Genomic DNA, 22,122 nt, shown 5'->3' on the forward strand with positions numbered 1-22,122 from the left:
GTCAGTCTAGTAGATCATGCCTGACAGAAACAATCATAATCACTTGACCATCTCAATTAATATTGCTGTAACATATGTATCATAAAGATACAAATATAGCAATGAAACAACATTGAAAGTACAAAATTCAAGGGTCAGGAGCCCAACTAAAGCAAACACTGATCTCCACAATGGTGACGCTAAACATATACGTAAACATATAAAGCATGTACGATGATATATTTTCTTATAATGTGTTAAACTTCTGTTTCGCTAGCCGGTAGATAAGGAGCTTAGGATTGATATGGTGGGCACACAGACAGAACACTATATTACACTCCGTGATGGTAAATATTTAGCACACCCGCAGTGTATGACACAGTGGGAGGATGAAATGAAGAAGTGGCCTGCAATAACTTTTCAAATATTTCGTTGGGCACATGGAGTAGACGGGTCTTCGACACAGAATTATAAAAGCACTGAGGCATTTATCAGTAACGTTAAGCGAAATTTATGTTTTTAAAAGCAGACGTGAATCCCTGTAGCTATGTGATTGCACTGAGGATTTATGTAACTGATAAATTTTTAATTTCTCCTTTTTCTCTTTCATCTTTGAAATCACTTATTGTTTTAAAGTAGTAATGCTGAGGAAAAGTTTGTTATTTTCAGTAATTCAACTTAAATTGTGAAACTCGTGTATTAAATAAATTCAATACACACAGACTGAAGTAGTTTAAGTCTTTGGTTCTTTTAATTGTGATGATTTTGGCTCACATTTAACAAAAACCCAACAATTCATGATCTCAACAAATTGGAATACCTCATAAGACCAATAAAAAAAACATTTAGTGAACTGTTGGCCTTCTGGAAAGTATGTTCATTTACTGTACATGTACTCAGTGCTTGGTAGGGGCTCCTTTTGCTGTAATTACTGCCTCAGTTCAGTATGGCATGGAGGTGATCAGTCTGTGGCACTGCTGAGGTGGTAAGGAAGCCCAGGTTTCTTTGACAGTGTCCTTCAGCTCATCTGCATTGTTTGGTCTCATCTTCCTCTTGACAATAGCCCATAGATACTCTCTGGGGTTCAGGTCGGGTGAGTTTGCTGGCCAGTCAAGCACACCAACACCATGGTCATTTAACCAACTGTTGGTGCAGTGTGGGACGGTGCCAAATCCTGCTGGAAAATGAAATCAGCATCTTTAAAAAGCTGGTCAGCAGAAGGAAGCATGAAGTGCTCCAAAAGTTCTTGGTAAATGGGTACATTGACTTTGGTTTCCAAAAACACAATGGACCAATACCAGCAGATGACATTGCACCCCAAATCATCACGGACTGTGGAAACTTAACATTGGACTTCAAGGAACTTGTGCTATGAGCTTCTACACCCTTCCTCCAGACTCTAGGACCTTGATTTCCAAATGAAATACAAAACTTGCTCTCATCTGAAAAATGGACTGTGGATCACTGGACAACAGTCCCATTCTTCTTCTCCTTAGCCCAGATAAGACACCTCTGTCATTGTCTGTGGTACAGGAGTTGTTTAACATGAGGAATACGACAACTGTAGCCAAATTCCTTGACATGTCAGTATTACCCCAGCCTCAGTCCATTCCTTGTGAAGTTCTAGAAATTTTTTTGAATCCAGTTTGCTTGACAATCCTCATAAGGCTGAGGTTCTCTCAGTTGGTTGTGCATGTTTTTCTTCCACACTTTTTCGCTCCACTCAACCTTCTGTTAACATGCTTGGATACAGCACTCTGTGAACAACCAGCTTATTGCCAATTAATTTATGTGACTTAACTCCTTGTGAAGGGTGTTAATGATTGTCCAAGACCAATTTGAAGTCTCAGGAAACCTTTGCTAGTGTTTTGAGTTGATTAGCTGATTGGCATGTCACCATATTCTGATTTGGTGAGATCATGAATTGGTGTGTTTTTGTTAAATGTGAGCCAAAATCATCACAATTAAAAGAACCAAAGACTTAAACTACTTCAGTCTGTGTGCACTGAATATATTTAATACATGTGTTTCACAATTGGAGCTGAATTACTGAAATAAATGAACTTTTCCTCGACATTCAAATTTATTGAGATGCACCTGTAACAAGTGCAGAATTAGGCAATGCAGAATTGCATCTAAAATAAAGGTTATAACTAAAATAAATATATTTTATATATTTATTTATTTATATAACTCTTTATTTTGGATGCAATTATTCATTTTGTAGTACTATACGAAATGATTTCCATTTGTTCCATGAATTGTTAGACTCAAGTGCTCCTCCTCCTCAAAGCATTCAGCAAGAACTCCTTGAAATAAATTCCATTTCAGCTTCATCATGGTCATCAGAATTTGATCCATTATGATCCATTAAGTATCTTAAAATTGGAAGAGTACAATTTAACAGAGTACAATGAAGAGCTAGTGTCATTCTTGAGAAGGGCAAGGGGCTAAGGGATCATCACTGTGAAACTGTGTTGGTTTGTGTAACATTATTTTATCCCCTGAGGCATAAGTGTGGTCTGTCAATGCCTGGACTTCATCACTGTACTGAAGGGGCAGCTGCAATGACTCCGTTTGTGCGGTCTCATGGTCATCATCTGCAAAACACAACACTGAAGACAGCCAGATGCTCAGGAGAAACTGATCAATTCTCCAGCCCCTATTTACAAAAAGTAGCAAAAGTATTTTGTACATGGCACCATGATGTTCCAGTCCCAGTACAGTGATACTTTTATTTAATACAAACACAGTAATGTTACCTGGCTTTCAGGGATAGTTCACCATCATTTACTCAACCTTGACTTGTTCTAAACCTGTATACATTTCTTTCTTCTACTGAACACAAAAGACTATATTTTGAATAATGTTAATATACAAAACTATCCTTGGATCCTATTCACTTCCATAGTATACTATTTCTTATTATTATGGAAGTGAATGAGACCCAAGATTTGCTAAAATTTTAATTTTAGCTATTCCTCTATGCGCTGTTTTTTTTTACAGTTTTCTACTGTTATCAACAACTTCAGCTTAGCACCAAATATTATTCATACCCAATAGGAGTGTCATTGATAAAGAAATGGTTCAAACTATGTCTTTGTTAGAGCACGTAACTTAACAAGAAGCTGTAATGTACCTGTTTGTGGATATGTCCTGACGAGACGTCGCCTCGGAGTCTTCACTGGAGCATTGATTGTCGGGGAATGGATTATTGCACAATACTTAACCTCACCCCAGACCTCACTACTTTTCAAACCGTGTCATACATGTCAAACATGTCAAACCATGTCAAACATAATCATCTCACCTCATGAGTTCATATCCCTGGGCTTCACTTAGAGATGTGCGTACAGACGAGAGCTCAGGCCGTGTATGACGACAGCCACTTTAGAAATATCCCAACAACAACAAGTAATGAGTCGGCCCACGCAAACACAGCTCTCACGTAAAACATCGCAGAATGCTGCTTGTGAAGAGTGCCAGAGGTGATTGTGTTATTGTGAGGCTTGAACCTCTTCTGAATGATTTCAGAGCCGCCTCTGACCTCTAGGGACCGGCCAAGCTGTCGATCAAATCTGTGCAATTACAGGCTACTGTTGTGTGATTGCACATTCATGTCTTTATCATTAGTGTGATTGCAACGGGTCCTGGAGGACACACCAAACCTCTAGAAAGATATTCAGTCTTCTGAAAACACGTGTCTGTGTGAGTGAGAGAGAGAGAGAGAGAGAGAGAGAGAGCATGTCTCTGGGAGAGAGTTAACAGCAGCTCACCTGCACATTCAACTGGGTGAGTTTGTTATCATTTAAGTTTTAATGCTTTAATTCGGCTTACTTTCCTTAATGACACAGGACACTACCTTTTACATAGCTCACGATTTGTGAATACTGCCCGTTGTCCAGATCATCAGAGGGTTATAATGCAAAAATGCATGAATACTCATTGATAAAGGCTGGGTAACTGCACTTTATCCCACACATATTGGCTAACATTTGCTATTTTTTTTTTTTTTTTTTTTTTTTGCTATTACTTAATGGATACTGAAATTTGACTTTCTTTCTGATGCAAACAACATGCAATTAGAGACAAAAAATTATGTTCAATAGAAGATAAGTAATTAAATTGTTAATTATTTCATTATCCAACAAATGTAACTATTGTAATTCAGTTGTTGGGATTAGAATGACCTAACTTTAGCAGAATTACGGAGCACAATTAGTGGTACATGCTGTGTGATTATGTGTCTGAAAGATAATTTAAGAAGCTATTCAGTCATGTAGTTTGTTATAGAAATCTGAAAAATTTAATGATCTTAAAGGAATACTTCACCCTATCGCCATTCAAGATGTATGTGAATATGTTTCTTCATCAGGTTTGTAGAAATTGTAACAAACAAATCTCCATATTCATCGGGAAGAAGGAGGCGGGAACCGGCGCACAATCAAAAACATTTTAATATTCAAAAATAAACACAAAACAGCGCGTCAGCCCCTCACGGCGACTGACGCGCATAAATTAAAAGTAAACACATAAAATAATGTCCCAGGCCTGGTCCTCTCTCGTCCTTCATGGTCGTCGCTCCAGTTTTATATCCTTCCATCTCCTACGTGGGACTCGATACTAGCGGTGGGGCTCAGGTGTAGCTCATCTCCAATCACTACACCTGGCCTCACTCCTCGTTCCCACGCCTCTCGGCCCCGCCCCACTCGCCACATACCCCCATCGCCCCTCGCAGGCCGGGGGGTACTCCCGAGACTGCGCTCTACTCCCCCCCCCCTTCCCTCCGGGGGAGACCGCTCACGGGGACCTGCGGGAACCTGGGGGTAGGACAGACGAGGCGAGAGAAAAGGAGATGGAAGGAGCAGCGACAGGGACGAGAGAGGGGAGAGAGGAAAAAAAAAAAAAAAAAAAATTCCGGTTCCCAGACGCACTGCTGCTCGGCCCTCCACCAGCTGGGTGATCTCCTCCGCGGTGCCTGGCGGTGGCACTGGACGGCCCTCGGCGGACGGCGCGACACTCCTCCGCCGCCCGATGGACGGCGACGGCTCCTCCGGTTTTGGGCAGCCGGCAGGAGTCCCCTGTTCCCTGCCCCTCCGGATTCCTTCGCGGAGGCAGCAGGCACCGGCCCCCTGGCGAACGGCGCCGACTCCTCCGCTCCCTCACGGACGGCAGCCGCCCCTCTATATCGTGGACGGCCGGTAGCGAGCTCGCCCGTCCCTGGCAACTCGCTCCAGCCCACCGCCTCGAGCGTCCATGGCGGCACATACCTCGCCAGCTCGAGGGCACCGCGGATTCACCACAGCGGCGAGGGATCTTCAGCAGCGCGTCCCTCCTTCTCCCGGGCTTCGGCACCACTGTAACAAACAAATCTCCATATTCATCGGGAAGAAGGAGGCGGGAACCGGCGCACAATCAAAAACATTTTAATATTCAAAAATAAACACAAAACAGCGCGTCAGCCCCTCACGGCGACTGACGCGCATAAATTAAAAGTAAACACATAAAATAATGTCCCAGGCCTGGTCCTCTCTCCTCCTTCATGGTCGTCGCTCCAGTTTTATATCCTTCCATCTCCTACGTGGGACTCGATACTAGCGGTGGGGCTCAGGTGTAGCTCATCTCCAATCACTACACCTGGCCTCACTCCTCGTTCCCACGCCTCTCGGCCCCGCCCCACTCGCCACAGAAATGTATCATTGCATCAGTGTCTCATCAGTGGATGCTCTGCAGTGAATGGGTGCCGTCAGATTGAGTGTCCAAACAGCTGATAAAACATCACAATAATCCACAGCACTCCATCAATTACTGTTTAGTGGAGCCAAAAGCTGCATGTTTGTAACAAACAGCTTAATCAAGATGCTTTTTAACTATAATCTATAATATTGTGTTCTCCAGTGAAAGAGTCATCTGGTTTGAATCAGGAGAGAAATATGCACAGATCTGTTTACAAGCCAAAAGGGTTATGAACAAATATGTAGGTGAAATGATTTGATGTTAAAATGTCTTAAAGGGGTTATCTGATGCCCATTTTCCACAAGTTGACATGATTCTTAAGGGTCTTAATGAATTTGTTTATAACATATATTTGTTAAAATTTCTCAATGTTAGTGTAAAACAATACTCGTTTTACCCTGTCAAAAACAGCTCTGTTTACAGAAATGGTGGGAGAGGCCTGTGTTGAACTACGTCATTCTGCCAAGAATCTATGAACAGCTTGATATGAGAAAGAGGGTTTGGATTATCTGGATTAGAAAAAAAACAGTGTAGACTTTTATCATTATAGCGTGATTGTGTACTGCCAAGAGACATTTCAGTTCAAACATGTAAAAGTGTATTTTGCATCTGATGACCCCTTTAATGATATTTTCTTTCTTTCTTTCTTTCTTTCTTTCTTTCTTTCTTTCTTACTTTCTTTCTTTCCTTCCCTTCACAAGAATTACATGAAGGACTATATGAATCAACTCTGTTGCATTAACCAAAGCAGGATTGTGGATTTCCAGTTCCCAACTTTGCAAACGGCTGGATCCTGATTGTAAATGCTGAAATGAAGTGTTATTTTATGTGATTGTGAGTCCTGCTAGTGTGCCATGCCTTTGTGGTCACCATTGCTCAGAAGAGTAGTAACTATAGAGTATGTCCCTTCACACATTAGCTCTGCTAATACCAGTGACTAGTAATGGCTTACTTCTAAATTAAATTCATGTTAGAGAGGTTATATTTAGTATGTGCTATGCTCATAACTGATGGAGATTAATTAGCTCCACTCTTTGCTTTAAATAAGATTAAATGTGTTACTTTACTACTTGAAACATTACCTTACTTGAAAAAAGTAATCTGATTACGCAACTCGCGTTACTTAAAAAAAGTCATACTAACCCATACTCAGAATTGGTGCTCTGCATTTAACCCATCCTAGTGCACACACAGCAGTGAGAAGTGAACACACCGTGAACACACACCAGGAGCAGTGAAAACACACACACACCGTGAACACACACCCAGAGCAGTGAACACACACACACACACACACCATGAACACACACCTGGAGGATTGAACAAACACACACACACACACACACACCGTGAACACACACCGAGAGCAGTAAAAACACACACACACCGTGAACACACACCCGGAAGAGTGGGCAGCTATAGATCCAGCGCCACCCAATGTGTTAACACATATCAATAATTTTATTAAGTTTAGTCAATATTATTACAATGAACATATTGCTATTGGGCTGTGTTTCTGTAAATGAACTCTGATATGACATTAGAGATTTTTATATGAAAAAAAGATGCTTTGTAAAAACCAGACACAGGCTAGCACACATTAATTAATAAAACAAAATAATTATCAAGATCTTAATAATTGACCAGCATATGTACAGATAATTGCTTTGAATCAAATACAGTTAGGGTTAGGCTAGGCACTTCACAATCAAAACATCTGACAGACAGAATTTGTTGGATTAGACATGCTAAAACAATGGAAATAGTTGTTTGTTTGTGGTTAGTGGAACATGCTGATAGTTAATGTGATAAACTACCTCTGTGGTTGATGTTGTATTATCTAATGAAGTGTGACTTAGCACAAGTTAACTGTGGACCCAGGTGATCATACTATGTTTGAGTACATCATTAAACACCTAAATATTCTTATCTCCTGTTTTGAGTATTGTGTAGGGATTAAAGGAAATGCCCTAAAATGGTGTAGAGGCCTTATCTGTGAAACATAAGTCTTGCTGCAGTTCCCCTCATATTTGGTGTCCCACAGGGATCTATCCTAGCCCTTAATTATTTTCTCTATATATGCTTCCACCATTTTTAGGAAACATGGGGCCTCAGTTATGAAATGTGTGTACAGTAAATGGTATTTTATCAGATCCATTATGTTCATCCACTGGTTCACCCCAGGGTTGTGTTCTTTCACCGTAATTTTATATATTCTATACAAATTTGTGCCAAAGTAAGCATGCAAATAAGACTATATTGAAAATTGCTGATGACACAGTTATTGTGAGTTTGCTACACGATAATGAGTCCAGTTATGATCCTGTTGTTGAGGAGTTTGTCACCTGGTGTGATGAATCTTATTTGGAGTTAAATATAGCTAAAAAAAGGACATGATTATAGATTTTAGAACTTGTGCTTTACGTTTTGAGACTATGATCATTAAAGACAAGGTGGTGGATTGTGTAGAAAGCTACAAATATCTTAGGACATAGATTCTAAATTGTCTTTTGAAAAGAACTGTGGGATGGTATATAAAAAGGGACATCACGGTCAGTTTTGTCTCAGAAAGCTGTCCAGATTTTACATTGATAAATATATGATGACTCTTTTTTTATCAGGCTTTTATTAAATCAGTTTTGACATTTTCTCTTGTGGCATGGTTTGGTAATTTGTCGTTGAAGAACAAAAATTCTTTGAAACAAATTGTTAGGTGGGCAAGTAAGATTATAGGTGAACATCAACTTGATTTAGCAGGTCTTTATTCTACCCATTTACAGTGTAAGGCAAGTTTTATTATTAGAAATAGTTCCCATCCCTTACTTGCTGAGTTTCAGCTTCTCTCCTCTGGGTGTCACTTCGTGGCTCCTAGGTGGACAACTAGACAATACAGAAATACTTTTCTACCTGAAGCTATAGAACTAATATATAAAGAAATCAGGAAATGACACTCTTCGCTATGCATGGTTACTTTACAGATTACTAGTTGTTTCCTTTCATATTGGTTGAGTTATTAAAGTCTCTTTAATGCAGCCATTTGTCTGTCACTAAAACAGACATCAACACAGAAATATTTTCTGAAAACACCTGCAATTTTCGTAAAAAAAAAAAAAAAAAAAACGGTATAACTCTGATCTCCATGATGGTGATTTTGAATGAAACATATAATGTCAACATCTAAACCTCTGTTAATTCTCAATAAGAACTTATGTAGATGTCTAACAGAAGTAAATTATCTGGGCAAAAAATCTGGGCAGTAATAACTGAAGCTGGTGATGCTGTTTATGGAGTTGTTTAATCAGATCTTGAGAGATTTAAAGTATTGTATCTTCAGTTCATCTAAGGCTGTGGCTGAAGAAAGTTGTAGTTTGTGTTATTTCTCTTTCTTTCAGTGTTTGTTCACAGCAGTGAGTGTTTCAGGAACATCATACTAACCTTTAAATAACATTCTACTAACATTAAAGAAACTGGATATTTTTATGTTCTTGGAATGTCACAAAGTAATGTTCCTGGAATGTTGAATTTTAAATCAAAATTTAGTTGAAGGAACATTTTGGGGAACACCATACCTTTTAAAAATGTTCCTCTAACGTCAAGAAAACTGGACATTTTCTATGTTCCTAGAACCAACACTGAATATTTGGAGAATGTTCTTATAACAAAATTCTGTTAGTTGGTTTGTACTATTTTTATTTTTTTATTTTTTTTTTGCATCTGTTCTTATTTATAATAGTAAAGATTAAATAAAAAATAGCTGTTTTGTGATTATTAATACAGTAATTAATAATAAGAAAAGATGGAGGACTTCAATATCGACTTCAAATGGGTGGCTCAGTTATTTTTTTGTCAGATTCCAACAAATCATAAATAATATTGAAGGTCCTTTAATGGAGAGAAGTAATTTCCCCCCATTTTTTCTTTTTTTCTCTTAATTGCTCATTGTGACTCATTTTGTCAGCACAAGTCACAGTATTCTTATGAGGAGCACATGTGGAGGTGGTAAATAACAACAATTCATGCGCAATGTTTCAGGTGGTATAGCAAGTGTAAGCACATGAATCGGATATGGGTCACACTTGAAAGAACGTGTAATCGAATATAGGCAACACATTAGAAATTGGGCATAAATACCTGCAGTGTGTTACACCCCTGGACTCTTTTAGTGTGTGTTTGCCCATGTGACCCAGTTTCCGTCTCCCGTGTTTGGTTTGATTAGTTCCCAGGTGTGTCTATTCTCTTCCCCATGTGTTCCATGTCCCTGTTAATTTAGTTATTCCATCCACCTGTGTTTCACCAATTACCCCATGTACTTAAGCCTTGTCCTCTCAGTTCAGTTTTGTCTTGTCTACTTGCTACTAACCACCTACGTGTGTCTACCTCTGTGCTCCATGTTGGATATCCCCTTTGTTGTATGTAATAAAAGCCTTATTTCGTTTATCCTCGGCTCCTTGTTCCTTCCGGCAGCGTACACTGTAACACAGTGTAAACAAGTCCTTATTCGTTCATTCCTTTTTTTATTTAATATTGAAAATGTCTCCTTTTTCACTTGTTTTTTTCTTTTTCCAAAAAAATAAAAACAGAGAATTCAGCTTAAATTTTAGTTTTTTGTTCAGGGGTAGAAAAATGAATAAACAGCTTGAATATTCGATTTCTACACATGAGTTGGAATTAAACACCCGTTTCTGCAAATTGGTCAAACCATGCCGTCATCAGTTCTTCCGCAGTTGTACGGATCCTTTAATGCATTTCTTGCAACGACATTTCATCTGCATGTAAAAAATTTAGTTGCAATAAATGCGTTAAAAATCCCTGCAACTAGGGATGTAATGATTAGCGGTTTGACAATAAATCATGATAAAATTCCCTACGGTTAGTGTTATTGTTTCATCTTTTAATTATCATTAAAACCATATTAGACTACCGCGATTTGAACAACTGTAAATAAATAAATACTGTCCAGCATAAAGCACAGTTTTTAGTAACAGTCTCACGTGTGCACAGCATGCAAAGTAGCTTTGTTTTAAATGAAAACAGGGTGGAACAGCTGGAAGGGTATTAAAACAGTGCTAAGGGAATTAATCAAATTAATATATGAATTAATTAATTATGTGAATGTACCTCGGAAGGTTCTGACAGTCTTCAGAAAATATTAAATGGCATTTTGTTTTCATCTTCGCTCCATTTAATACCTAAAGGAAGTGTTCTTGATCGCAGTACTGCTTAGTTCACGGAGGTTACGGGAAACATCTCTAATTCAGCTTTTCCATTAGCGCCACCTGCTGTCAATGAGTGGATTTACAGAGACTTATATTTACTTTCAACCTGTGTGCAATTTCTATCTGGCCAAAAACAGACCGAATTTTCATGCCCTGCTGTAAATTTAGACTGGTTGTTGTGTTTTGTCTCCCTGACTGGAATAATATGCAAAATTTTAATCTGGAACGGTTATCTTTCGTTTATAAATCATAAAAAAAGCTTTTACCACCTAAGGCTCTTCAATCAATCAATCAATCACCTTTATTTATATAGTGCTTTAAACAAAATACATTGCGTCAAAGCACTGAACAACATTCATTTGGAAAACAGTGTCTCAATAATGCAAAATGATAGTTAAAGGCAGTTCATCATTGAATTCAGTGATGTCATCTCTGTTCAGTTGAAAATAGTGTCTGTTTTTATTTGCAATCAAGTCAATGATATCGCTGTAGATGAAGTGACCCCAACTAAGCAAGCCAGAGGCGACAGCGGCAAGGAACCGAAACTCCATCGGTGACAGAATGGAGAAAAAAACCTTGGGAGAAACCAGGCTCAGTTGGGGGGTCAGTTCTCCTCTGACCAGACGAAAACCAGTAGTTCAATTCCAGGCTGCAGCAAAGTCAGATTGTGCAGAAGAATCATCTGTTTCCTGTGGTCTTGTCCTGGTGGTCCTCTGAGACAAGGTCTTTACAGGGGATCTGTATCTGGGCTCTAGTTGTCCTGGTCTCCGCTGTCTTTCAGGGATGTAGAGGTCCTTTCTAGGTGCTGATCCACCATCTGGTCTGGATACGTACTGGATCCGGGCGACTGCAGTGACCCTCTGATCTGGATACAGACTGGATCTCGTGGCCACGGTGACCTCGGAACAAGATAGAAACAGACAAATATTAGCGTAGATGCCATTCTGCTAATGATGTAGCAAGTACGGTGTTATGTGAAGTGTTTCCGGTTCCAGTTTACCTAATTAATGCAGCCTAAAAAATCCTTTAACGGATTTGGATATTAAAAGCATATTAGTATTTTATGTGTATGCCAGGTTAAAGAGATGGGTCTTTAATCTAGATTTAAACTGCAAGAGTGTGTCTGCCTCCCGAACAATGTTAGGTAGGTTATTCCAGAGTTTAGGCGCCAAATAGGAAAAGGATCTGCCGCCCGCAGTTGATTTTGATATTCTAGGTATTATCAAATTGCCTGAGTTTTGAGAACGTAGCGGACGTAGAGGAGTATAATGTAAAAGGAGCTCATTCAAATACTGAGGTGCTAAACCATTCAGGGCTTTATAAGTAATAAGCAATATTTTAAAATCTATACGATGTTTGATAGGGAGCCAGTGCAGTGTTGACAGTACCGGGCTAATATGGTCATACTTCCTGGTTCTAGTAAGAACTCTTGCTGCTGCATTTTGGACTAGCTGTAGTTTGTTTACCAAGCGTGCAGAACAACCACCCAACAAAGCATTACAATAGTCTAATCTTGAAGTCATAAATGCATGGATTAACATTTCTGCATTTGACATTGAGAGCATAGGCCGTAATTTAGATATATTTTTGAGATGGAAAAATGCAGTTTTACAAATGCTAGAAACGTGGCTTTCTAAGGAAAGATTGCGATCAAGTAGCACACCTAGGTTCCTAACTGATGACGAAGAATTGGCAGAGCAACCATCAAGTCTTAGACAGTGTTCTAGGTTATTACAAGCAGAGTTTTTAGGCCCTATGATTAACACCTCTGTTTTTTCTGAATTTAGCAGTAAGAAATTACTCGTCATCCAATTTTTTATATCGACTATGCATTCCATTAGATTTTCAAATTGGTGTGTTTCACCGGGCTGCGAGGAAATATAGAGCTGCGTATCATCAGCATAACAGTGAAAGCTAACACCATGTTTCCTGATGATATCTCCCAAGGGTAACATATAAAGCGTGAAGAGTAGCGGCCCTAGTACTGAGCCTTGAGGTACTCCATACTGCACTTGTGATCGATATGATACATCTTCATTCACTGCTACGAACTGATGGCGGTCATGCAAGTACGATTTAAACCATGCTAATGCACTTCCACTGATGCCAACAAAGTGTTCAAGTCTATGCAAAAGAATGTTGTGGTCAATTGTGTCAAACGCAGCACTAAGATCCAATAAAACTAATAGAGAGATACACCCACGATCAGATGATAAGAGCAGATCATTTGTAACTCTAAGGAGAGCAGTTTCAGTACTATGATACGGTCTAAATCCTGACTGGAAATCCTCACATATACCATTATTCTCTAAGAAGGAATATAATTGTGAGGATACCACCTTTTCTAGTATCTTGGACAGAAAAGGGAGATTCGAGATTGGTCTATAATTAACAAGTTCTCTGGGGTCAAGTTGTGGCTTTTTTATGAGAGGCTTAATAACAGCCAGTTTGAAGGTTTTGGGGACATATCCTAATGACAATGAGGAATTAATAATAGTCAGAAGAGGACCTATGACTTCTGGAAGCACCTCTTTTAAGAGCTTAGATGGTATAGGGTCTAACATACATGTTGTTGGTTTAGATGATTTAACAAGTTTATACATTTCTTCCTCTCCTATAGTAGAGAATGAGTGGAACTGTTCCTCAGGGGGTCTATAGTGCACTGTCTGATGTGATACGGTAGCTGACGGCTGAATGGTTGCAATTTTATCTCTAATAGTATCGATTTTAGAAGTAAAGTAGTTCATAAAGTCATTACTGTTGTGGTGTTGGGAAATGTCAACACTTGTTGAGGCTTTATTTTTCGTTAATTTAGCCACTGTATTGAATAAATACCTGGGGTTATGTTTGTTTTCTTCTAAAAGAGAAGAAAAGTAATCAGATCTAGCAGTTTTTAATGCTTTTCTATAGGATATGCTACTTTCCCGCCAAGCAATACGAAATACATCTAGTTTTGTTTTCCTCCAGCTGCGCTCCATTTTTCGGGCTGCTCTCTTTAGGGTGCGAGTATGCTCATTATACCATGGTGTCAAACTGTTTTCCTTAACCTTTCTTAAGCGTAAAGGAGCAACTGTATTTAAAGTGCTAGAAAAGAGAGAGCCCATAGTTTCTGTTACATCATCAAGTTGTTCTGAGGTTTTGGATATGCTAAGGAATTCGGATACATCAGGAAGATAACTTAAAAAGCAGTCTTTTGTGGTAGAAGTGATGGTTCTTCGATACTTGTAACAAGAAGTAGAATTTACAATTTTGGCTATATGAAGTTTACACAGAACTAAATAATGATCTGAGATATCATCACTTGGCTGAATAATTTCAACACTATCAACATCAATTCCATGTGACAGTATTAAATCTAGAGTATGATTTCGACAATGAGTAGGTCCTGAAATATGTTGTCTAACACCAATAGAGTTCAGAATGTCTATAAATGCTGATCCCAATGCATCTTTTTCATTATCGACATGGATATTAAAATCACCAACTATTAAGACTTTATCTGCAGCCAGAACTAACTCGGATGTAAAATCACCAAACTCTTTAATAAAGTCTGTATGGTGCCCTGGTGGCCTGTATACAGTAGCCAGTACAAACATAACAGGGGATTTATCTTTAACATTGGTTTCTCTGGATAATGTTATATGAAGCACCATTACTTCAAACGAGTTATACTTGAAGCCTGCCCTCTGAGAAATCCTGAAAACGTTGTTATAAATTGAAGCAACTCCTCCCCCTTTGCCTTTTAGACGCGGCTCGTGTTTATAACGATACAATAGCATAGTGGCAATAGTCAAGCCCTGGATCCAGCTTTTTCTGTTATCGGCCCTAAACTGTGGAACAGTCTTCCACTGTGTGTAAAAGCTGCTCAAACCATTTCTGATTTTAAATCTCTGCTTAAACTAATTTGTTTTCCTTGTTTTTTTTTTTTTTTTTCACTTTATTTTGATTTTTTTTTTTTTTTCACATAAACAGAGTACATCACACAATTACAGATACCATTGTAATATCACATAAATGTAATCAATTCCGTCTCTTTTGTTCATAAAAAGAACCAAATAGCAAATAGAGACAGAATAAAGTTAATTCTAAGTTATGAAAAAAGGAATAATAAAAAGGAAATATACAATTATGGATCCGTCATATGATGCACCTTACGTCCAAACAGCATTCAGCATGAGAGAATAAAACAATGACATAAGTATAAACAATAAGCAAGAACAGCAACATAAACCAAAAAGTAAAAAGTAAAAAAAAAAAAAAAAATAAAAAAAAAAGGGAGAGATGATGAAATAAATAAAAAAATGAGAAGCCATATAAAGCTTGGTCATCCAAAGACATATTCAGGTTAATCTTGCGTGTAAGAAGATTCTTTACTGCCAGAGGGGATATAGACAGGTGTTTAAAACCATTTCACTTCCCTACACAATCTAGAAAAGGGCCCCAAATTTTATAAAAGTTGTCAGAAGACCCCTTTATTGTATGCCTAATTTTTTCTAGTTTGATAAAATGAAAGATATCATTAATCCATGAAGAATGAGTGGGAGGTGTAGGTGATTTCCAATTTATTAAAATTAGGCGTCTCGCCAGAAGAGTAACAAAAGCTACAAAATCAGTCTTATATTTGGGCATGTCAAGTGAAAGAGAAAGAGTACCAAATAGAGCTGTGACAGGCAAAGGTTGAACATAAATTCCAAGAACTTCAGATAATGTTTTAAAGATCAAAGACCAATATTTGTGTAGAGATGGACAAGACCAAAACATATGCGCAGTAGATGCAGGGGCTTGATGACAGCGATCACACATGGGATCTACCTCAGGATATATTTTAGAAAGTCTAACTTTGGTCCAGTGGCTGCGATGAAGGATTTTACACTGCATCAGACCCTGTCTGGCACAGAATGATGAGGAGTGCACACGACTTAGAATCTTTTCCCATTGTTCTTCTGGAATATTTTCTCCTATGTCTTCCTCCCACTGAGATTTAATAGATGCAAGTGAGCTTTCACGTAAGGAGCAGATTTCTTCATAAAAATGTGAGATCATACCCTTCATAACATGAATAGGTTTGAGGAAGGAGTCAATGGGAGTAACACTAGGGAGACTAGGAAACTGAGGGTGCGTGTCCCGAACAAAACTACGAACTTGCAAATATCTAAAAAAATTGTGTTTGGGCATTGCACAGTTTTCCCGTAATTGCTGGAAAGACGCAAATACATTATCTATATAAAAATCCTTAAATGTTATAATACCTAATGCCGACCACTGAGAAAAAGTCCTATCCATTAATGATGGTAAGAAAGCAAAATTTGCTGCTATAGGTGCAGAAATAGAAGAGGTTTGTAAACCAAAGTGGAGTCTGAATTGCCTCCAGATTCTCAATGTAGTTTTAACGATAATATTTTTGGTGTAGGGAGAAGATGAGCATTTAATGGGAGCATGTACTAAGGCTGCTAGCGAAGTAGGCATACACGAGGTAGCTTCCATGGTAAGCCATACAAATGAATCATGTGAAAAATCTTGATTTAACCAGTATTGCATGACCCTAAGATTTGTAGCCCAGTAATAAAACTGAAAGTTAGGTAAAGCCATTCCCCCAAGTATTTTGGGTCTCTGAAGAAAAGCCTTACGAATTCTGGGGATCTTTTTATTCCAAATAAAACCCAAAATTAGAGAATCAATTTGACGAAAAAAGTGTTGAGGAAGGAAAATGGGTATGCACTGAAAATAATAAGAGAATTTTGGAAGAATATTCATTTTAACAGAGTTGATTCTTCCAGCCAAGGACAGGGGAAGCAGTGACCAGCGCTCAAAATCTTTCTCCATCTGTAGAAGCAACTGAGAAAAGTTAAATTTAAAAAGGTCTTTAAATGTATCTGTGATGCAAACTCCAAGATAGGTAAATCTATGATGAGAGATCTTAAATGGAAAATTATGTAAAGGGTAATTTCTAGCAGCAGAGTTCAGTGGAAAAATCTCGCTCTTGCTTAGATTTAATTTATAACCAGAAATTGAACCAAAGGACTTTAAGACACCAAGTGCTGTAGGTATTGACCTATCCAAATCTGAAATGTAGAGAAGAAGGTCATCCGCATACAAAGATACCTTTTGTTCTGTACCCATTTTTTTTATGCCCATTATAGAAGAATCAGATCGCAGTGCAATAGAGAGAGGTTCAATAGCAATGGCAAAGAGTAGCGGACTCAGAGGGCATCCCTGGCGAGTGGACCGATGGAGGGGAAAATAACCTGAACGAGTATTATTGGTCCTGACAGAAGCTTGTGGGCCAGAATACAGTAACCTCACCCAAGAGATAAATTTATAACCGAAACCAAATTTTTCTAAAGTGTAAAAAAAGATACCTCCACTCCACCCGGTCAAATGCTTTCTCTGCATCTAATGAAATGACAGCCTCTGGGACAACAGAAGAAGAGGGATTGTATACGACATTAAACAGTCTCCTAATATTAAAAAAAGAGTGTCTATTTTTTATAAACCCGGTCTGATCCGGGGAGATAATGGATGGTAAAATGGACTCTAAACGTATTGCCAACAACTTTGATAATATCTTAAAGTCAACATTAAGAAGACTGATCGGGCGGTAAGAAGTGCAGTGTAAGGGGTCTTTATTCTTCTTTAATATCAAAGAGATGGAAGCCTGATTAAGTGTCTGGGGGAGCTTGAGTGAATCAAATGATTCAAAATACATGTCAATCATCATGGGGGCCAATTTGTCTAGAAATTTTTTATAAAACTCTACTGGATACCCATCTGGCCCTGGACATTTACCATTTTGCATAGAGGTAATAGCTTGAGTGAGTTCTTCTATAGTGATTGGTTCTTCCAAATGGGCAGCAGAATCGACAATGGGTATGTTCAGTTTGCTAAAAAAGACATCAAAAGCAAGGGGGTTATCAGTTTGTTCAGATGTATATAGGGAAATAAAATATTCTTTAAAATGATCATTAATTAGCTGAGGGTTTGTTGTTACCCCTGATGAGGTTTGAATCTGAGGAATGAGATGCGAGGATGAATCCTGTCTTAATTGATGGGCCAGCAACTTACTTGCCTTATCACCCTCTTCATAGTATTTGTATCTAGATCTAAGCATTAAATTCTCTGCGTAGCATGATGAAAGAATGTCAAATTCTGCCTGTAGAGCAAGACGCTCCCTATATATATCTGGGGATGCAGAAACTGCATAGATATTATCTATATGGGCGATTTTCTGAATGATCTCTGATAGTTTATGCTTCCTCATTTTTTCCCTATATGCAGTGTATGAGATGATTTCCCCTCTTAAGTACACCTTCATGGTTTCCCAAAGGAGGGATGCTGAAACATCTGAAGACTTGTTTGTCAATATAAACAAATCTATCTGATTAGAAACAAATTCCACAAATTGCTCATCTGACAACAAACGGGTATTTAAACGCCACGGTGGCCGTGTGCCCTCGAGTTCCTTAATACACATCTTCATACTAACCGGGGCATGGTCTGAAATAACAATAGCGTTGTATGAGCATAACTCAACTGAAGAAATTAACCTGTTATCTATCAAAAAAAAGTCAATCCGAGTAAAAGTATGATGAACCTGAGAAAAGAAAGAGTATTCTTTCCCAGACGGGTTAAAAAAGCGCCAAGGATCAGAGACCTTAAATTCCTCCATAAAAGACTGAATCACCTTTGCAGACTTTGATGGTGTATTGTGTCTAACAGAGGAACGATCAAGTTTGGGATTAATCCAGCAATTAAAATCACCTCCCAAAATAAGATGTTGAGAAGAAGTATCAGGTAGTACAGAAAATAAATGTCTAAAAAAATTATCGTTATCCCAGTTAGGCGCATAAACATTGGCGAGAATAATTACTGATTTTACCTGTGACAATGACAAATCTACCATTGGGATCTGCTATGACATCAGAGCACACAAAAGGAACTGACCTGTGTATAAGAATTGCAGCACCCCTGGCTTTACCCTGAAATTTGGAGTGAAATACCTGCCCAACCCATCTTCTCCTCAACAATAGGTGGTCGTGAATTTTAAGATGTGTTTCTTGAAGATAGACAATGTGAGCTCCTAAATGTTGGAGGTGATGTAGTATCTTGCTACGCTTAACGGGATTGTTCACTCCATTACAGTTCCAACTAATAAATGTAAAACTCCTCCCACTTAGATGTTGCGTCATTTTAGGTTGTGGCATACATGATATGGATCAAATTTTGAATGTGAAATAATTATTTACTGTGAAACTGACAAAAATTGAGCGGAGACCAAGGAAAGAGGAAGAGAAAACAAAGCGAAAAAAAAAAAAAAAAAAAAACATGAAAACAGCAACAAAACCCCTTTTCTCCCACCCCCCACCCACCTCAGCAGAAGCATCTCCCCAAACGAGACACATGCACTTTACCCTTTTAACACTCGGACAGCTACAATTTTCCTTGGTTTTTAATGTACTATAAAAAATTAATACAGTCTCTCATATTATTTTGCTGTTTTGAATATTTTTGTTTCTGTATTTCTATTACTGTGCAGCACTTTGGTCAAATTTTAGTTGTTTTTAACTGTGCAGATTGAACAGACAAAGGGATTGAAAGAGGGGTGTCACTGAACTTCTAAAGTGCATAAATGTGTTAAAGCTTTTGGAAAAAGCAAATGTCAAGGCCTTTTTCTGTTGTCTCTAGTCATTTAGCACCGATTTCAAAATGTTTTCACATTTCTACTGCATAGACAGTGAATTTGGGTGCCACTGTGTTTAAATCATTAGTAGGGTAGCAAAGGGGTGGGACATTTCTGGAAAATTTCACAAAATTCCTGGAAGTTTCCAAAAAATCCAGGAAAATAAAAAAATAAAAAATTAGAATGTTTCCTAAATGTCCTGGAAATGTTCCACCTTTTTGCAGCAACCCTAGTCATTAGTAAACCTTTTAAGTAACTAATTTGACATTAATGGCTTGTTATCTGTGTGTGTGGCAGGCCGTCACTGATCCAGCACGCAGGTCTTTGGGGCTTTAGTCCTGGGCAGAGGGATCCTCCTGACTGAGGGAGAAGCTGTGGGATGGAGATGGAGCTTTACCTGGGCTCTCTGGCCAACTTCACCAACACCAACACCACCGCCACCCCAGGGTCGGCCTTTGGCATGGAGCTGCTGATGGAGCGACTGGCTGTGGTGGCTCTGCTAGCGCTGTTGACGCTGCTGACGGCTGTGGTGAACGGGGCTGTCATCGCAGCCATCTGCACCACCAAGAAGCTCCACCTGCCTGCAAACTACCTCATCTGCTCCCTGGCCGTCACTGATTTCCTGGTGGCTGTGCTGGTGATGCCCATCAGCATCCTCTACATCACCACTGAGAGCTGGCTGCTGGGGCCATTCGTGTGCGAGGCGTGGCTGAGTGTGGACATGACCTGCTGCACCTGCTCCATCCTGCACCTGTGTGTGATCGCCCTCGACCGCTACTGGGCCATCACTAAAGCCATCGAGTACGCCCGCAAGAGGACGGCCCGGCGTGCCGGTGTCATGGTGGCCACCGTCTGGTTCATCTCCATCTTCATCTCCATCCCGCCTCTGTTCTGGAGGCAGCGCGGGGACGGGACTGGCCCGCAGCAGTGCATCATCGAGCACGATCACGTGGGCTACACCATCTACTCCACATTCGGTGCTTTCTACATCCCCATGACTCTCATCCTTATCCTGTACTCCCGGATTTACAGCGCCGCCAAGACGCTGTACCAGAAGCGCGGCTCCTCGCGCTACCTCAGCAGTCGCAGCACAGACAGCACTAACTCTCTGAACCGCTGCCGTGTCAAGCACGCCTTCTGCGTCTCCACCTCTGACCACACCACAGAGTTCGACCGCAACCACGCTGCCATCCGTGCGCCGCTCGACATGGAGACACCGGAGCTGGACGAGAGGAACCAGATCTGCACGTCTCGGGAGAGGAAGGCGGCTCGGATCCTGGGGCTCATCCTGGGAGCCTTTATCCTGTGCTGGCTCCCGTTCTTCCTGAAAGAGCTGCTGGTGGGACTGAATGTGCCCAGCCCCTCGCCTCAGGTGTCCGATGCGCTCACCTGGCTGGGATACATCAACTCGCTGATTAACCCGCTACTGTACACTATCTTCAATGAGGACTTCAAGCAGGCTTTCAAGAGACTGTTTAGGTGGAAGGAGCACACATAAGCCCCTTTTACACATGTTACCGGTAAATTGCTGTAAAGAGATCATGTTTGAACAGGCTCATTTTAAAATTACCGGTAAATTGCCAGAATGATGCTGTGTGTGAACACAGAATGAAGATTGCTGGTATTAGCAGGAACCAGTTAGCACTGACTGAAGACCAGTGTGGACCAGGGCAGGTTACTTTGGTCACAGATTACAGATTACGAGTTACCCTATCTAAAACGTAATAGTAGTGTAACTTCTTCAATTACTTTATTAAAGTAATTTAACTGACTACTTATGATTACTTTTCTAAATTTGCTAATTAATGTTTTCAACTGTTAATCATTTTGAAACATGTAAAGCGGGCAGGGGATAACCTTACAGCAGTGCTCTACACTGATTACTGTCAGACTTTCACAATCCTTCATCACTTGAAATGAGATGATAATAAAGAAATAACATATCTACAGGAAACACTGGCAACTAGCAATGCTTAGGGTGGGGGGCAGTTAATTTAAGAAAGAAAGAAAGAAAGAAAGCAAAGCATATACATCAACCCAAATATGCTTGTCTCAAAAGCATGTGTTCAGAGCACGGTGATGTAAGAGGTCTACTCCGGGCCCATCTGAGCCAATGATTCAGACTCTGGGCCAGTCACAGCATTGGTCTGGTTCGGTTTGAAGGCGTTTAATATGATGTCTCTGGGCCAAAAGCAGCATGAATGTGAACATTTGAAACAAAAATGAAAATATTAATAAAAAATGACCATGCATACCCTTCCATGTTTACAAACACAACACTGGGAGGCGCAGCCATTTAGAGGACATTTCTGTTTAATGATATCACAGCACTTACTGATGATTTGAAACCGATGTGTGAAAGGTGCTTTACCGGAAAAAAAGACAGAACACTGTTGCCTGTGTGAACAGCACATTTTTTAATTTACAGGTAAAGTCGTTCCGGTAATTTTACAGTAATTTAATGGTATTGCTGTGTGAAAGGGGCTATGGACATGCATCTTTTCGTGGGCAGCG

General features: G+C 39.6%; 1 protein-coding gene across 1 annotated transcript in view; it reads left to right on the plus strand.

Moving 5' to 3' along the window:
• Nucleotides 1-21,400, plus strand: part of LOC113037702 (5-hydroxytryptamine receptor 1E-like) — a 60,309-nt gene extending 38,909 nt beyond the window's left edge. The window contains exon 2 of the mRNA XM_026195038.1: nt 19,906-21,400. Coding sequence (XP_026050823.1) covers nt 19,988-21,106 — 1,119 coding nt within the window. The 5' untranslated portion in view covers nt 19,906-19,987 and the 3' untranslated portion in view covers nt 21,107-21,400. The remainder of the gene's footprint in view (nt 1-19,905) is intronic.
• The last annotated feature ends 722 nt before the right edge of the window (nt 21,401-22,122 follow it).

The sequence above is a fragment of the Carassius auratus genome, chromosome 20 (assembly GCF_003368295.1).
Source record: "Carassius auratus strain Wakin chromosome 20, ASM336829v1, whole genome shotgun sequence".
Classification (NCBI taxonomy): Eukaryota; Metazoa; Chordata; class Actinopteri; order Cypriniformes; family Cyprinidae; genus Carassius; species Carassius auratus.